At 38.9% G+C, this 14,435-nt stretch overlaps 2 protein-coding genes across 2 annotated transcripts; one reads left to right on the top strand and one right to left on the bottom strand.

Annotated features, from left to right (window-relative positions):
• Window positions 1-1,149: 1,149 nt before the first annotated feature.
• On the bottom strand, window positions 1,150-9,295 carry tm4sf5 (transmembrane 4 L six family member 5). Its single transcript, XM_085350850.1, has 5 exons — window positions 8,927-9,295; window positions 7,828-7,908; window positions 6,025-6,167; window positions 3,480-3,672; window positions 1,150-1,507 (listed from the first exon to the last, which is right to left on the bottom strand). The coding sequence occupies exons 1-5, from the start codon at window positions 9,098-9,100 to the stop codon at window positions 1,490-1,492; spliced, it is 609 nt and encodes a 202-aa protein (XP_085206976.1). The 5' UTR covers window positions 9,101-9,295; the 3' UTR covers window positions 1,150-1,489.
• Window positions 9,296-11,339: 2,044 nt separating this feature from the next.
• On the top strand, window positions 11,340-14,358 carry LOC146636494 (cytidine deaminase). Its single transcript, XM_085350851.1, has 5 exons — window positions 11,340-11,443; window positions 11,532-11,648; window positions 12,872-12,983; window positions 13,058-13,115; window positions 14,104-14,358. The coding sequence occupies exons 1-5, from the start codon at window positions 11,437-11,439 to the stop codon at window positions 14,215-14,217; spliced, it is 408 nt and encodes a 135-aa protein (XP_085206977.1). The 5' UTR covers window positions 11,340-11,436; the 3' UTR covers window positions 14,218-14,358.
• The last annotated feature ends 77 nt before the right edge of the window (window positions 14,359-14,435 follow it).

Below are 14,435 nucleotides of genomic sequence, written 5' to 3' on the forward strand. Positions count from 1 at the left end.
GTAAAACCTGTGAAAATACAGTTAAAATTTATCCTTTGTTCACATTTTCCAAAGTTATTCTTTGGACCAGACTTGAGTCTTTGGCAACTGATTCTTATGTTCGACAGAGTCACAGTTCAGCCCTGTAAAGCGAGGGAGATGCTACTGTGTGGGAAGGATGCCACATAACTAATACTCTCCAGTTTTATAAAATAACTACCCTCTGAATTTGACTCTGGAGGGAAAAAACATATGCACCTTTAACACATTTAAGTAGTTGTTGTTGTTTTTTTTTGGGGGGGGGGGGGGGGGGGGGGTAGGGGTTAGATGCACATTTTAAAGGCCAAAGAGATTAAAGAAAACATCTGGCACAAATAGCTCATAGTAACAAAAGTGCAGAGGATACAGTAGAGACAGGCAAAGGCAACAGCTGCTGTGGTGTTGGACATGCAGGTACAGCAACACTTCCACTGACACTTGTATAAAAAACAAACACACGGTCATGGACACAGAGCTGGAGTCAGATGATGAGTAACAGGTTACAGTGGATCTGTGATCTATATGTGATGCTGCTGTGGATGCCCATTTCACACACAGGTTGATGGTTGAGGTTGAGGTTGATCCACCTTTTATTCTTCATTTGGATCCGCATGATGTTGCAGATGATGGATGTTACTGATACGGTCATCTCAGGCACAGAATTCACAACCAGCACGTCCAAGTAACATCTTTATATTACTGTGCGTATATAGATGTTTGCGTCCTGAAATATGTGTTAATGCTGCTGTGAGAGCTGTATCTGCTGTAGCAATGCCCCACACACAGGGTGTCTAAAGGCTTGTGTATGTTCTGTGTAATAGCTCATAATTTGGTTGTGGGTTATAATCATAGCAGGGAACCATTATTACAGTTCAGATTGGCAACAGCCACCAGATTGGTGATAAATGTAGTGCCATAGGCTCGTGCACAAGTTGTTGTTAGACGAAATGTCTTAAAGTCTTTGTAATAGCGATGGCGTGGTTTAAAAGTACTCAACCATGGGGTCTGACACCTTTCTGAAACAATCTCTTACTGATAATGAGGCTTAGTAAAGCAGCACTCCTCTAGATGAAGTGTTGAGCGCTGCTGCGTAACGAAGAGCAAATCCAGCGTAATTTAAAAATATGCTGCCTTTATTTTTTAAAGCTTTGATCACATTTTCACATTTGCCTGGTATACAGTGTAAGCCCACATCAAACAGTTATTTACTATTTATTCATATCCGTCCTGCGTTGAATCCTCAGCACAGGAATTACTCCTTATTTCATAAATTATTTCAGTTAAAGGAATTAAGTTGGGAGATACAAACAAGAAGATTGCAATTCACAAAATAATGGAGTTCGGTTCTGACACATTCAGGAAAGAGGAAAGAAAAGCGAGTCGATGAGCTTCTTCACAGAAGTGGCACCAATGGAGAAAAGCGTGGGGGCCCTTTTGGAGGCCGGTCACAGCAGGATTGTCTTCTTCGCCCTTACAGTCCGCTTTCATCCTGCAGCAGGACAAACATCACATGTTCAGTTGACATATCGGACAGGACGCCGGCTCTCAAATGACTAACAGGGGTGTTAATAAACTGGAGAACCGTGTTAATATGTAGACATCTGATGATACAGTTCACATGTGAATGTGGACGTTGTGGACAAGTTTCCACATTGCTGCATACTTTGGATATAATGTCTAAAGATAAGTAGAAGGACGCAGGTCATCAGTAGATGTTTAACCATGCGCTAAATGTGAGCTTAATCTTTAGCGTGTGGATTTGTCTTGTCGTTCGTACAGTTCATGTTGGTGTTTATGAATTTTGACCTTGTTTTCTGTCAAGCTGCTGGTTTACTTATTGCACCTTCATGGAAAGAAATCTGTCACTGCTTTTACATCATGTATATTTTTAGTAATTCTTTTAGCTGCTGCATCAAGAGGAAGGTATTGGAAAATGTTATCTGAAATATCTGAGACATGGGAATGTTTTTATGACCTTAAAGGTTTTTGTTTAAACTAACCTTTTATTGTTGAGTTTGGTGTTTTAGCTTTAGATTTCTTTGTGCAAGTTTGGATTTTTATGTTACATGCACTCATTGCACTTTTGGAAAAATGTGCTTATTTGTGAATTTGCACTACAAACACAAACAAGCAGAGGTTTCAGATTGCATAACGACTAAAGACAAACAAGAGATAAAATTAGCTCGGCTCTGCGCAAAAGTATGAAGATCCTGTTCACAGCAACTGAAAACTACAAATGGCACATTATGTCTCATATCAATCGATCAGTCATTCAATTTGTACATCAGCCATAAACTGCTCTGTAAAAAGATACATTGAAAAGGTTACCAGATAGTTAGACGACCATTTTTGCACTCGAGTTTTGCATTTTGGCTGTTTTTGAAATCATTTGTAATTACAATTGGATGTGAGGATGGTTTACGTTCGTGAAATAATGCAATGTGCACTACTGTGAAATTAATTTGTCTGCTGAACACAGCCCTGAAACAAAGTGTATAATGTGCTCACTCCTTGAAGTATCTTTTAGAACGACATAGCACTAAACAAGCGAGAGGCGGGTGTGACTGAGAACCAGAGGGCCCGTGGTGCCTGCTGTTCCCACATGGTAGGAGCTTGAGCACCTATTCTCTGTGTCAAACCCAGCTTACAGTGAAGAAAAAATTCTGTAATCTCATTGTACAGACTGACTTGTAATTATAAACCAGAAAGTTTTTGTTAATTTACAATTTTGTTTTCTTTCCTGAATATCTGACGCTCGTGCTCTGAATCACAACCTGCTTTATCAGCTATTTTACCCTACACAGGAACATCATTTATAAAAATTTATTATTAATTGAAAAAAATAAAACAAGCATAAAAAAAGGTACATTTTCTTTATAATATGATTTCTTTGTGCAACCAGAGGAGTCGCCCCCTGCTGGTTGTTAGAGGTATTAAGGGTTAGGGCACATATACACTGGCTTCACTTTTTCTTTTCCTAGAGCTTTTATACAGTCTGCAGTCTAAATTAGTTTAATAATACAAAGCATAGATTTTTTTAGACCTTGTTTCCCAAAATGCTTAAAAATTCCTTTAAATTAGTGCTGTTTCCGTCCCCACTGGGAGCCCTTTTCCTATCAACACAGGATCCAAACTACAAAACTTGTTTTTGTAATCACTGACAGGCTGGATGGAAGTCATGACCCGCAATCCAACAGCTCTAAAGAAATTCAGTCTGGAAGTACAAAATGGCCAACGGCCATAAATGGAGTTGCCGAGAAGAGCCGACTCAGTTCCACCAACCAAACCAGCTACAGCACATTAGTGAGTCGTCACTACGACGCTCATGTTTGAATAAACTGTTTACAATTTTACTGCCTCGAACGTCTGACCTCTGAGACTCGCAAATACACTCAAGTGATTCGAAGGAATTCCTCTACCCTCGCCCAGCTCAGGCAGAGGTTTAGGATTCGTTCACTTACGTCTTTGCTGTCCCGACAGTCTCCGCAGATGCATCCCAAACAGCCGTTGATGGCCTGGAGGCCGCAGAGCACAATCTGCAGCAAGCCCATGGCCAGCAGGATGGAGAACAGAACGATGTTCCACAGCACTATGTTTTTAGGGTGCACACATGTAGTCCACATATCCTGGTTTACAAGGTAGCTCCCATTGCCCCTGTGAAGGAGAGGAGCAGTGGAGCATAAGCAGTGACCAGAGCTCATACTAACAGCATTAATGAAAATATGGATGGGGATGGGGAAGTGAAGAAAAGGCGGTGATGGTGGAAGAGAAGGAGAAAAAAGTGTGAGGTGGAGAAAGCAAGCGAGTTGTAAAACTTTTCAACCTTACTTATTTACATAAATATTAAAGGAATACTTCTGAGAAATAATATAGTCAAAGGAGCTTGCGAAGAAAAGCGTCTGGACTTCTTTAGGTTACTTGAAGACGTTTCACCTCTCATCCAAGAAGCTTCTTCAAGCTTCTTCGAGAAATAAGATATATTTTCTTTCTTGCTGATATGCTCTCACATCCCCTTAAATCAACACAAAGTCTGGAAACAGGTTAATCCAGTCCAGGCAAGAAAAAACAAGTCTGTGCCGCAGCTCAACATCTCACGAACATCTTGTTTGTTTGAAAAATCGAAGATTAGATATGATATAATTTGATATTTTAGAACATTATTTCATTATTGCTACAATCATGTAAAAAAATATTTCACAGGGCCTAATAGGACCTGGCTGGATCAACAAATGTAAGCTGCTCAGGTCCAGTGACCAGCCGACAGCTGGTATGAGGTGTTTCTGTTTATATGCTGTGTTTGGTTTTTACCAAATGTAACATGGTGCATTATGTCCAAACATCGCAAATTTGGTCTCATCTGTCTGAAGGACATTGTTCCAGAAGTCTTGTGGCTTGTTCAGATGCAGCTTTGCAACCCTAAGTAGTGCTGGGATGCTCTTTTTACGGGAAGAGGCTTTGAGCTTGGGTTTTTCACAGGACTGCATTTTGTTACAGGCTCAACAGCTAAAAAAAAACAGGTTAAAAAAAAAATAAGCCAATACAGATTACCAAGAACAGCAGTAAACAGCTGTTCAGTAAACTGAAAATGAGTCACAATGTCCAACTTGCACAGTCTGAACATGCAAAAGTAAGGTTATGTCCCTGATTTCTCTCTTTGTGACAGCTGCTCATGGGGCGAATTTATATTAGTTAAAAAGTTTTTCATTGATCAACATCCTGCAGTGTCTTTTCTTGAAATTCCCTTTCACATTAAACACTATCACTGCAGGACAGTGCTTGATCAGCGTTTACTCTGCAGGCAGTAAATATTTATATGTGACATCTTCAAACTTTATTTAAAGGCTGTTGAAGGTTAAAGCTTTCCTTTCCTCTAAACAGCATCACAGAAGTACAGAGTACATTACAAGACAACGAAGTAAACCAAAATACACTGATCGTAAATGAATCATTTCCCTTTTTGCAATCTAGAATTCTGAAAATTTTGTTTCCTCAATTTGATATCTTATCGCAGCCTATTCATAGTGACACAGACAGCAAACACAAAGGCATCTTTCCCAGCCTCCTTCCTCGCAGCAGATATAGAGCACGTCTTATGATCTGAGAGAATCACTTCTTGTTTTTCATATCATCCTTTCAGCACCGTTAGAAATATTAAACAGCAAAATAGTTTGGGCTAAAAATCGACAGTTGACAGAACAGAAACGAGAAAGAGGAACTTAAAGTTTTCTGGAGGAAGGACAAGCCCAGGTCACATGTTAATAACCCAACATGTATTGTGTAATCAGACTTGTTTTTCTTGGTTTGCCCTTTAAACTGCTGTCATAACAGACAAGCCTGAATATTAACAACAAGCTCATATTTATTAACAGTTGTCCCGATTGCATGATGGGCCTTTATCACCTGCTTTGGGTGGATGCTTATGTAACCCTTTTAATTCCGTCTGAGTATCGATGAATATTGCAAATGTTTAAAAGGGTCAAGAAACACTGATGGAACATACTGGCTCGCTGTGCCACCTACTGGACTTTAAGAGTATTGCAGGATAGGGCTGAAAGGGGAAGGTGACGTAGAGAAGGTGGCACTGATAAAAAGACAGGAAGCTGAGCTGTACATTGGAGGGATAGTGGATATACTGCACAAAGGAAGATGAAGATGCAGTCATCAGGCAGGAGGAAAAGAGGAAGACCTCAGAGGACATGTTAGAGGGTTGGTGTGACAGAGGGGGATGTTAGGGATAGGGTGATACTCTGTGCCAAACTCTAACAAAACCAACCAAAGGAAGAAAACTAATACAGTAATGATTGTATATATTTTGGTGCTTCTCAAAGAAAGCTAAAGCAGTTAAATATAACTTAAGAGAAAAGAAGAATAACTGAAAAAGGAAATGTATATATTTTATCTGCCTGAAGGGTATCAGTCAAGACTATAATTACTGGCTCAATCTGCTGTTTCAGTGCTTATCAAAAAGTACATTTAAAAATATAATGATGAAGGTGGGACACTCACGTGCCCGTGTCTTTAAAGGGGTACTCCCATTCGCCACTTTCCACCTGGCACTTGGGTCCAACAGCCAACCCAGCTGAGGCGACACTGGTGCAGTAAATCCCTCCAAGAACGCCGACGGCGGAGGATATGACCGAGCTGAACATCTAAAAGAAAGATGAGAACATTTAGGTGTTTTTTCACTCGTGCAAGAGATTACGAATTATTGTAACTGTACAAGTATGTTTGTTCTTTAGAGAGATTTTTTTAGGTGATCTCTTTGCTGTCATTCATCATTTCTTTCTTTCTTTTTTTCATTTTTCTGGGACAAGTTCATGTTAATTTTACTCAAACTTAATGTGGAAAACAAATGGAAGGAGCCATGAATCACTGTAGGAGACAGAAGTTATATGAAGTATACAATATACATACATATATATATATAACCTAAATATTTACTGTTAAGGGTTTTGGTTTCCATATTGGGGTTTTTATAAAAGTCCATGAACAGGGCTTGGAAAAGAGAGAACTTGTGTTGCTTAACTTCTATTTCAAAGAGAAAAGTGATTTCCTTTTTTGTTTTTTTAACTTTTTTTTCTGAAAACATGCAAAAATATAAATAATCAGGCCCTAAAACTAAAACATTATCAACTCAAGCATCATGGAGCTTTCTTTTAATAATAAATAAGCAGGTCGACATAGAGTAAAGCTAAACACAAAAGTTTATTTTATCCCCTGTAGAATCATTATTAGGTTACTAATTAACTGATATCATGTTTTATGGCTTTTATCCAATATGTAAAATATAAACAGTGCTTAAAAATGTATTAAACTGCCAACCAGTGTAAGGTTTAGGCTGCAGTTGCCCTAAATTAACAGTGTTGGTAATAACATTAAAAAAAGTTTCTGTTATAGTGCCTGTAACGGTTAATCCACCAGTATGAAGAAGCTCTTTAATGAAAACAACATTTTTAATGCTAAAATATAAGTAATTTTGTTATCCAGGAATTTTAAACAGCCAGTTTTGATTACTTGCTAATATAAAAATCTAATGCGTATTTCCCTGATAAATAAAAATATCATTTGTAGCTTTAATCAAGTTTTTTGCATTAAAAATCAATATTTGTGTTTTCTTGTTTTTATGACAGGTGATCTGATGAATTTACGAACCCCTTTATGTACTGTTGTTGATATCACTGCAAGGTTATCTACCCAAAATAAAAAGGAATGGCAAAATGCACGTCTGTGATGTGTTACTGGACAGCGATCACATGGACAGCTCATACACACAGTGGCTTTCTGCCTATGCTTACTCAAAGTTAGCCATTTATGGTCTCAGTGCATATAATTAACCCAGAGGATCGTACTGCCTTCAACGTTAGCAGCCTTTCAATGCAAACATAATTTTTTTATTTCCCTTTTTCTTTCTAAGTGTCAATGACCTAAGATGCTAAAAGTCGAAGCAGTGCATATTTTTAAAAATTGCTGTCTGGTTATTCAGACTTAATGGCTCCTCACTTCTGTAATTAGCGACGTAGTTCCTAATAATCAAAGAGAAGTGAGGATCTGGAATTCAGATAAAGAGCTGTACTTCTGCAAAACATCTTCAGCAAAACTTTAAATACTTATTGTTTGAAGTACTAATGATTGTCTTTGTCGGGCGCACCTCAAACAGAGCATGTGGGCACATTAATGATCATGCACTAAAGTTTGTCCTTTGGACTTTTATATACCTTTTATTACACATCATTATCAGTGCAGTCCCCCACACACCACAGTATTGTGTAACATGGAAATGCAATAAATCTTTCAAATGATTTCACTCACCCGGCAGCGGTTGCCACAGCAACCTTGTCCACAGCAACCCTTGCCCCCGGCCCTGATAGCTGAACAGCTCGGACACAGCATCTGACAGGTGCAGAGACGAAACATTACATCTGCTATCAAAAAACAGTTTTTGTTGTTGATGAATTCTCTCAAAAAACTTTTTTTTTTTCTATTTCTTTGGGTCCACCCACAGGTTACATACTTATTTGTGTGTGCGCATGTGCACAATTGTGTGTGTGTGTATGTTCGCTTATCTATCAAACCAAATATTTGTAAATCCTGCATCAAGGTTTACCCAGCAGGCAGCGACATCCCAAAGTTAGACGAAAGGGATCAGACTTCCTGGTCTGAACTGAAATGTTATACTGAAGCACAAAAGATTAAATATTTATGAATTATTTATTGATAGTGATAGCTCACACAATGTCAAGATAGTCCCCTTTAATAAGGGAAGTGTAATACAATTTAACTACTTTAGCTTCTTTAATAGCATTAAGGAAACTAAAGTAATGAAAGCTGGCAAATTAATGTAAACGCTACAACATTTCTATCTCTATTATAGCAACATAAATACTTTAGTAATTTAAGTGAATTTATTTATTTTATTATTAAAGATCTTTTATATGAGTGGTGTGATTTGGTTACATTCATTATTTATTTTCAGAATGACTTACATTTACATTCTTCTTCAATGTTTTGGTATCTAAAGCATGTTCTATGTACACATAAGCTGAGCTAGAATTAAAAATGTTTACTCAGTGAGTCATAACCCCTCTATAAAATAATCCTTAACCATTGTTAAAGGTGCTGCTTTTACAGGTTTTACATATGACAAGTCAAATAATAACATCACGCTGAACCCCAAACCACTAATAGGCTGATAGAGACAAAGAGGCGTGTACTATTAATAAAAATGCTCTAACAAAACTCTATGCTAATCTAAAAAGGATCATGCAGTAGTAATTCTCAATAAAACTCAATAAACGTAAGCAGTTTAACTTTACTAGTTTACACTACGAAACGTAATGGCTGAAAAACCCAATAAAAATGAGCAATAAAACATTTCACCAGACTCTCTGCGTGGAACTGGTTTACTCACAATCAGGCCTCCTCCGAGGAGCCCCCCCATGAGCCAGACCTCGGTGGAGATCTCGCTGGTCTTCAGTTGCTTCCCGTCGGGGAAGAAGAGCAGCAGGTTGGAGATGATGCAGATGAAGGCTGAAGGCAGCAGGATCAGGCCCACCAGGCGGGCGCACTTTCCTGTACAACACATGGCTTAAGCTTCTTTTTTCTTTCACTTGGCTGCTCTGTGGATCTGACTCCCCTCTCAAGAGGAAGTCGGTGAAAAGTGCAGGAAACCAAAAAGAGGAGTTGAACGAGAGAGAAAGAGAGAGCGAAAGAGAGCGAGAGAGAGGAGATCACCTGTGGCGGCTCACGCCACGAAACTCAAATACAAGCAGTGACCGTTACAGCGGGGAACAGAGAGGGAACAAAGGCCAGATGTTGGCGTGGGTGCTCCCGATCTCTGATGTCAGAGCTGGGCGTCTCCTCACACGTCTTAGATAAAGATGAAAAGTCTTGAGGTAGAGACTTATATTTGTAATGTAAAGTTAACCAGAAAAAAAAGTGAACCACTGATAGACTACATGGAAAGGTGGTGGGGGGGGCTGTGTATGTGTGTGTAATTGTGAGTGTAATTGTGTTTGTTTAGAGAGCTTCATCATTGTCTTAAATGCCCTTTGATACCTGCTGAAGATCTGAGGTCATTACTGCATACATATCAGTCCACCCATGATTGAAGGGTGTGCTGGTAATGATTTTTTTCCATGCACCTGATGAATCAATCACTCATTCAGTCGCTCAGAAACAGTACCAAATGTCCAGATCCCTTGGGCTCAGAGTTTGGACAGCATATAAAAAAAGAGAGAAGACAAAAATGTTTACTAGAAATGACTGCGTGGACTCTCAACTATGAAAGTATCAGGTCAAACTCCATCACCTGTGATGGTACCTAGGGGGTTCTCGGGGAAGGATGATGCCAAAAAGGCCTGAATCCATCTCAGACCTGCCACCCACCGAAAATATTTTGTGAATTTCAAAATGCAGCATGTATGACAGAGGAGCCCAGGAACTGCTGACACATTTACAATTCTCTGTCTCTCAAGAAAGCACTGAATCACCTCTACGCACTGTGCTGCATGACGACGATCCACCACACTGATAAACATGTCACTATAAAAAGACTATTTGCCCTCATAAACATGAGCAATAATTCTGAATAAAATGCAGCTGACAAATACAAATCAAAGCTTGATTTATTTTTGCAATAATTAATCATTAATGAAAAGTGCTCGTTGTAAATTCACTGTGTACCAATGACGTAAATTTCCATTTAAATCTTTCCATTGTACTTAAATAACAAAATTTACAGGGACATTTTTTTTTCATGTAATCAAATTGCTTAACGTGGGCATAAATATTTGTGAGTTCATGCCACAAACGTGTCTCATTCAAAATGAGCAAATAATTTTTCACTAAAAGCAATCTATTCAATTTCAGTGCAGTTTTATTTATATTCCTGTTAAAAATCCCTTTTAATAGAAAGAAACCTCCAGCAGCATTCAGGGTCACCTAATCCAGCAGTAACTATAAGCTGTATCAAAAAAGAAAGTAGAAAGAGTGTCTGTCTTCTAAATCCAAACTGGAAGCTTTAATATTTAGATATTAGTCTAGAGCAGAAGAACTTGTTTTGGAATTAAAAAATAATAATAAAACAAATTATAATAATGTGAAGCGTTGAGTACCTGCCAGCAACTATGACTGTGCATTAAACCGCCACCACATCTCTTTAGAAAACACTGGACTGCATAGCAAATGTAATTCGCACAGGAGCAACGTGTATAAGAGACCCACGGAAGCAGAATTTGTACTTTTAGCAAGTGACTGTGTTCTTTTTAATGAACAAACGTGTGAGCCAGTGCAGCGGTGTGGTTCACTGAACAGCTCTGCACTACAATGATAGCCTCTGGCACGGAGAGCTTTGAATATAGAGATGCTTGTTCAAATCATTGTGATGGTTTAACCCACTCATGGAATTTAGGAAATTTCTTGATGACTTTATTTCTAAGTATGTAGGAAACACAGATGAACAATAGAGGAAACAACAAATCTTTGCCTCTTCTTCCATCTGTTCAGTTTGGATGCCTTAAATATGTCCGAGCATTAAAACCAGTAAACATGCCCCGCTCTGCCTTACACCACAGCAGCTTTATTCACACTTTCTGGTGATGTAGAACCTCCGAGTGTTTTACTTTGTCTGATTAAAAATTTAAATGATTCTCATCCCACTTTTCTCGCGAGAAAGTTGCCAAAAGCCAGGTCCTCTGCAGTCCTGATATAACGGTCCCAGTCTGGTTGATGACGCTGCACCCCTGCCAGCCAATAACGTGAACGGTAAACAGCTGTCACAAAACCTCGTAGTTTCGCGACCCCTTGGCAGCCGTCGGCAGACCTGAATTAAAAGCCACTTGCATTACCATAGTTTATTTCTTTGTCACGGAACAGCGTAGTTGGATAAGGTGACATAATCCAGAAGCGTCTTCAGCTACAATGACAGGCAAGTGCACCCCTCACGGAGTCTCAGCAGCCTCGGGGGTCATTTGTTTAATCACAGCTCACACAGGTTTGTTGCCTGTCATGCGCAGATCAAGTAAAGGAGCTCGTTTCAAAGTGCCTGCAGGCTCGGGACAAGGCTTACTGTCCATACAGCCGCTTCCCTGTCGGTGCGGCCGTGCTGACAGCAGATGGCGCCATAATCACAGGTAATAACAGACAGGAGTGTGTTTTGCAAGCTCATAAAGTGTGGTTGTCATAGATACCGTAATATTAAGTAATGGCTGAAAGTGCAATTAAGCAAGCAGGCTACTGTCCTTAAGTGCAATTAACGGTGGCTTCATTTCAGGGGCCAGTATGCTTTTTATGTGCTTATTAGTTTATCTGCAGATTAAATGTTGTGATAAAACCACAGCACAACAGCACAGACAGACAGCAACAGCAGTTATAGTACTCGTATGCTTCTCGTGTACTAATGCACTGGTTTTTATAATCAAGCAACAAAAACCAGATACAATATTTATTCATTTCTAAGATCCTGTGCTTTTCTTAATTATCACATGTATATAAGCATTTTTCTTATATGCTCACATGTATACATTTTAGGTTTTGATATTTAGATTTGTTTACTTAGGCTGATTCGATTGCAAGTCAGTGCACTGAATTTTATTTCTAGTGTGCACTCAATGGTCTATGTTCTTAACGACAGTAAATGAACCCAAGTACTCTTCCACCGATACTACTCACTATATAACATTATTCAATTTTCACTTTTATTTGACTGTTCTTCTAATATGTGAATTTGTGTTTATCTATAACCTCATACTCACAATTAATATACATGCTCGTGTATATTGCACTGCAGTAAATGTTATCGTTTGTTTGTTGCGCAGGATTTTGTAGCTCCTCATAATGCAGATGTGCTCATGTGCTGCTGCAGTGAAACTTTCATTTCGTGGAATAAACCTACAAACTTTAATTTATCCAATCCGCTTTGATCTCATCTGGCACGGAGCTTAACTTGGCTGTGAATTTCCCCAATGAGAGACAATAAAGGATATTGCTATTCTATTCTATTCTATTCTATTCTACTCTATTGTCTGTAACTTGGTTCAGTAGTAAAAACGGCATGCAGAAGTTATAATACAATAATGTGATCTCTATAGAAAGTAAATAAAACTGACAGAGGCAATTTCCTCTCGTAATTCTTTTTATATATTTTAATAGTTTCGGCAGACTTTATTTATAAAACAATTTACGAATCACAGATTTTGACTTACCAAGAGAAGGCAGTAAAACAGTCAGACCCAAATGTACACCTCACAAAGTATGATTGCTTTTCAAAAGCCGGAGATATCAAATGTGATTTTACGATGCCTCCCAGTAGAGCACTGTAAAAGAGCCCAGGGTCTAAGTATTGTTAGGGTTCCAGGCTGCAATGTGGAGAATGCATCTTATGGACTGACGGTGTGTGCCGAGCGGACTGCCATCCAGAGAGCTGTGGTGGAGGGCCACACACAGTTCAGCGCCATCGCCGTGACATGGTAAGACACTCAGTCTCAACAAAGCACGTTGCAACATATTCCCGAGCGCTCATCCTGTCCTCTCCTCTATGCAGTGACATCAAAGACCGCTTTGTTGGACCATGCGGAGCGTGCCGACAGGTCCTCATGGAGGTGAGGAGGTGTCTCTAAGGATTTTTTCCCATCTAGGAAAGTAACCCAGGAATCCAGGAACCCATATTCATCCTTCCCTGTAAAACACATCTACAGTGGGAAGTAGCTGTGTGTCTTCCAGCAGGAGAAGCTGCATTTTACAGGCTTGTTAAACTAGAACAGTAAAGTGTTATAGCTTTGCTACAGTGAAGGGCACTTTGTATCAGCAAAAAAAAGCATATTTTCTCCTCCTAAAATATTGTCATAAACATTTAAGATTAGATTAGATTTATTATGTGTCCTTTCAGAAATTAAAATTGTACCTTTGGGGAACTGGAGGCGTCACACTTACAGACATCAAAGACAGTAACAACAAGAAAGTGCTGCAGTAAAATTGATGAAGATCAAATATGTACGAATATGTGCGAGTGACACCCATATCATACCACATCATATCATGTGTCACCTGGATTTGTTCAGCAGAGTTATACTGCAAGGTATAAAAGACCTCTGGACACGCGACATTCATAAACGTGGCACCCTGTAGCTCCAGCCCGATGTTAGTAAGGCGCATTCACCAATGATACATCACTGAGCATGTCTCGCCCCTTTCCCACCACTTGTGATTCTCAATGTTGGGTTATACTTTGTTGTTGCTGACTTGTGATCTTCCTGCTGATGTTTACAGTGTGATTAGAAGGGATGTTTTCTGTAATCCAATAGACCATTTTAATCAAAATTAAAAACACAAACCACTCTAAACCTCATGCTTTACATACATGTAGCTTTTAGAAATATAATGCATGAACTTTATTTTGTTAAAGATGACCCATTATTGTTAGACTCGCCATTTAATCCAGTCCAATGATATTTTATTCCAGTTGAGTCTTGCCTGGGCTTTGAAATACTTTATGTTAGGAATAAATTATAATTTTGGAAATGACCCATTTTAAACCTTGCTTGCTGATATTTTTATATCTTTTTTGCTTTCTCTCTGTGTGTTTCACAGTTTGGATCAGACTGGACTGTATACTTGACCAAGCCAGACGGCTCTTACAAAGAAACCAGCCTCAGTGAACTGTTGCCTTTAGCCTTTTCCCCATCACATCTAGCTAAGAACTGATGAAACCTCAGTGAGATCCTTCTTCGGCTGATCTTACAGTGACATAGCAAAATTAAATAATTAAATAAATAATAAATAAAAATAAAACAGCCTGTAGACTTCTATCATCTTTGAAGTTATTTTACGATAAATAAATATAAATGTGATGCCAAGCTACCCATAAACAATAAAGCTTATTGTTTAAACGTCTGATGTTTTTTTGTTACGCAAGCGAGGCG

Source organism: Diplotaxodon limnothrissa, linkage group LG3 (genome assembly GCF_057381915.1).
Source record: "Diplotaxodon limnothrissa isolate DT_005_m linkage group LG3, D_limnothrissa_male_GT1.1, whole genome shotgun sequence".
Lineage (NCBI taxonomy): Eukaryota > Metazoa > Chordata > Actinopteri > Cichliformes > Cichlidae > Diplotaxodon > Diplotaxodon limnothrissa.

Excerpts from the sequence above, each read along its gene's own strand:
- tm4sf5 (XM_085350850.1), bottom strand. The coding sequence starts at position 9,100 with ATGTGTTGTACAGGAAAGTGCGCCCGCCTGGTGGGCCTGATCCTGCTG. Across the intron at positions 6,168-7,827 it reads GCTGTGGCAACCGCTGCCGG|ATGTTCAGCTCGGTCATATC; the intron begins GTGAGTGAAATC and ends TCTTTCTTTTAG. Across the intron at positions 3,673-6,024 it reads CCCTTTAAAGACACGGGCAC|GGGCAATGGGAGCTACCTTG; the intron begins GTGAGTGTCCCA and ends TCTCCTTCACAG.
- LOC146636494 (XM_085350851.1), top strand. Across the intron at positions 11,649-12,871 it reads AGATGGCGCCATAATCACAG|GCTGCAATGTGGAGAATGCA; the intron begins GTAATAACAGAC and ends TTAGGGTTCCAG. Across the intron at positions 12,984-13,057 it reads AGCGCCATCGCCGTGACATG|TGACATCAAAGACCGCTTTG; the intron begins GTAAGACACTCA and ends TCCTCTATGCAG.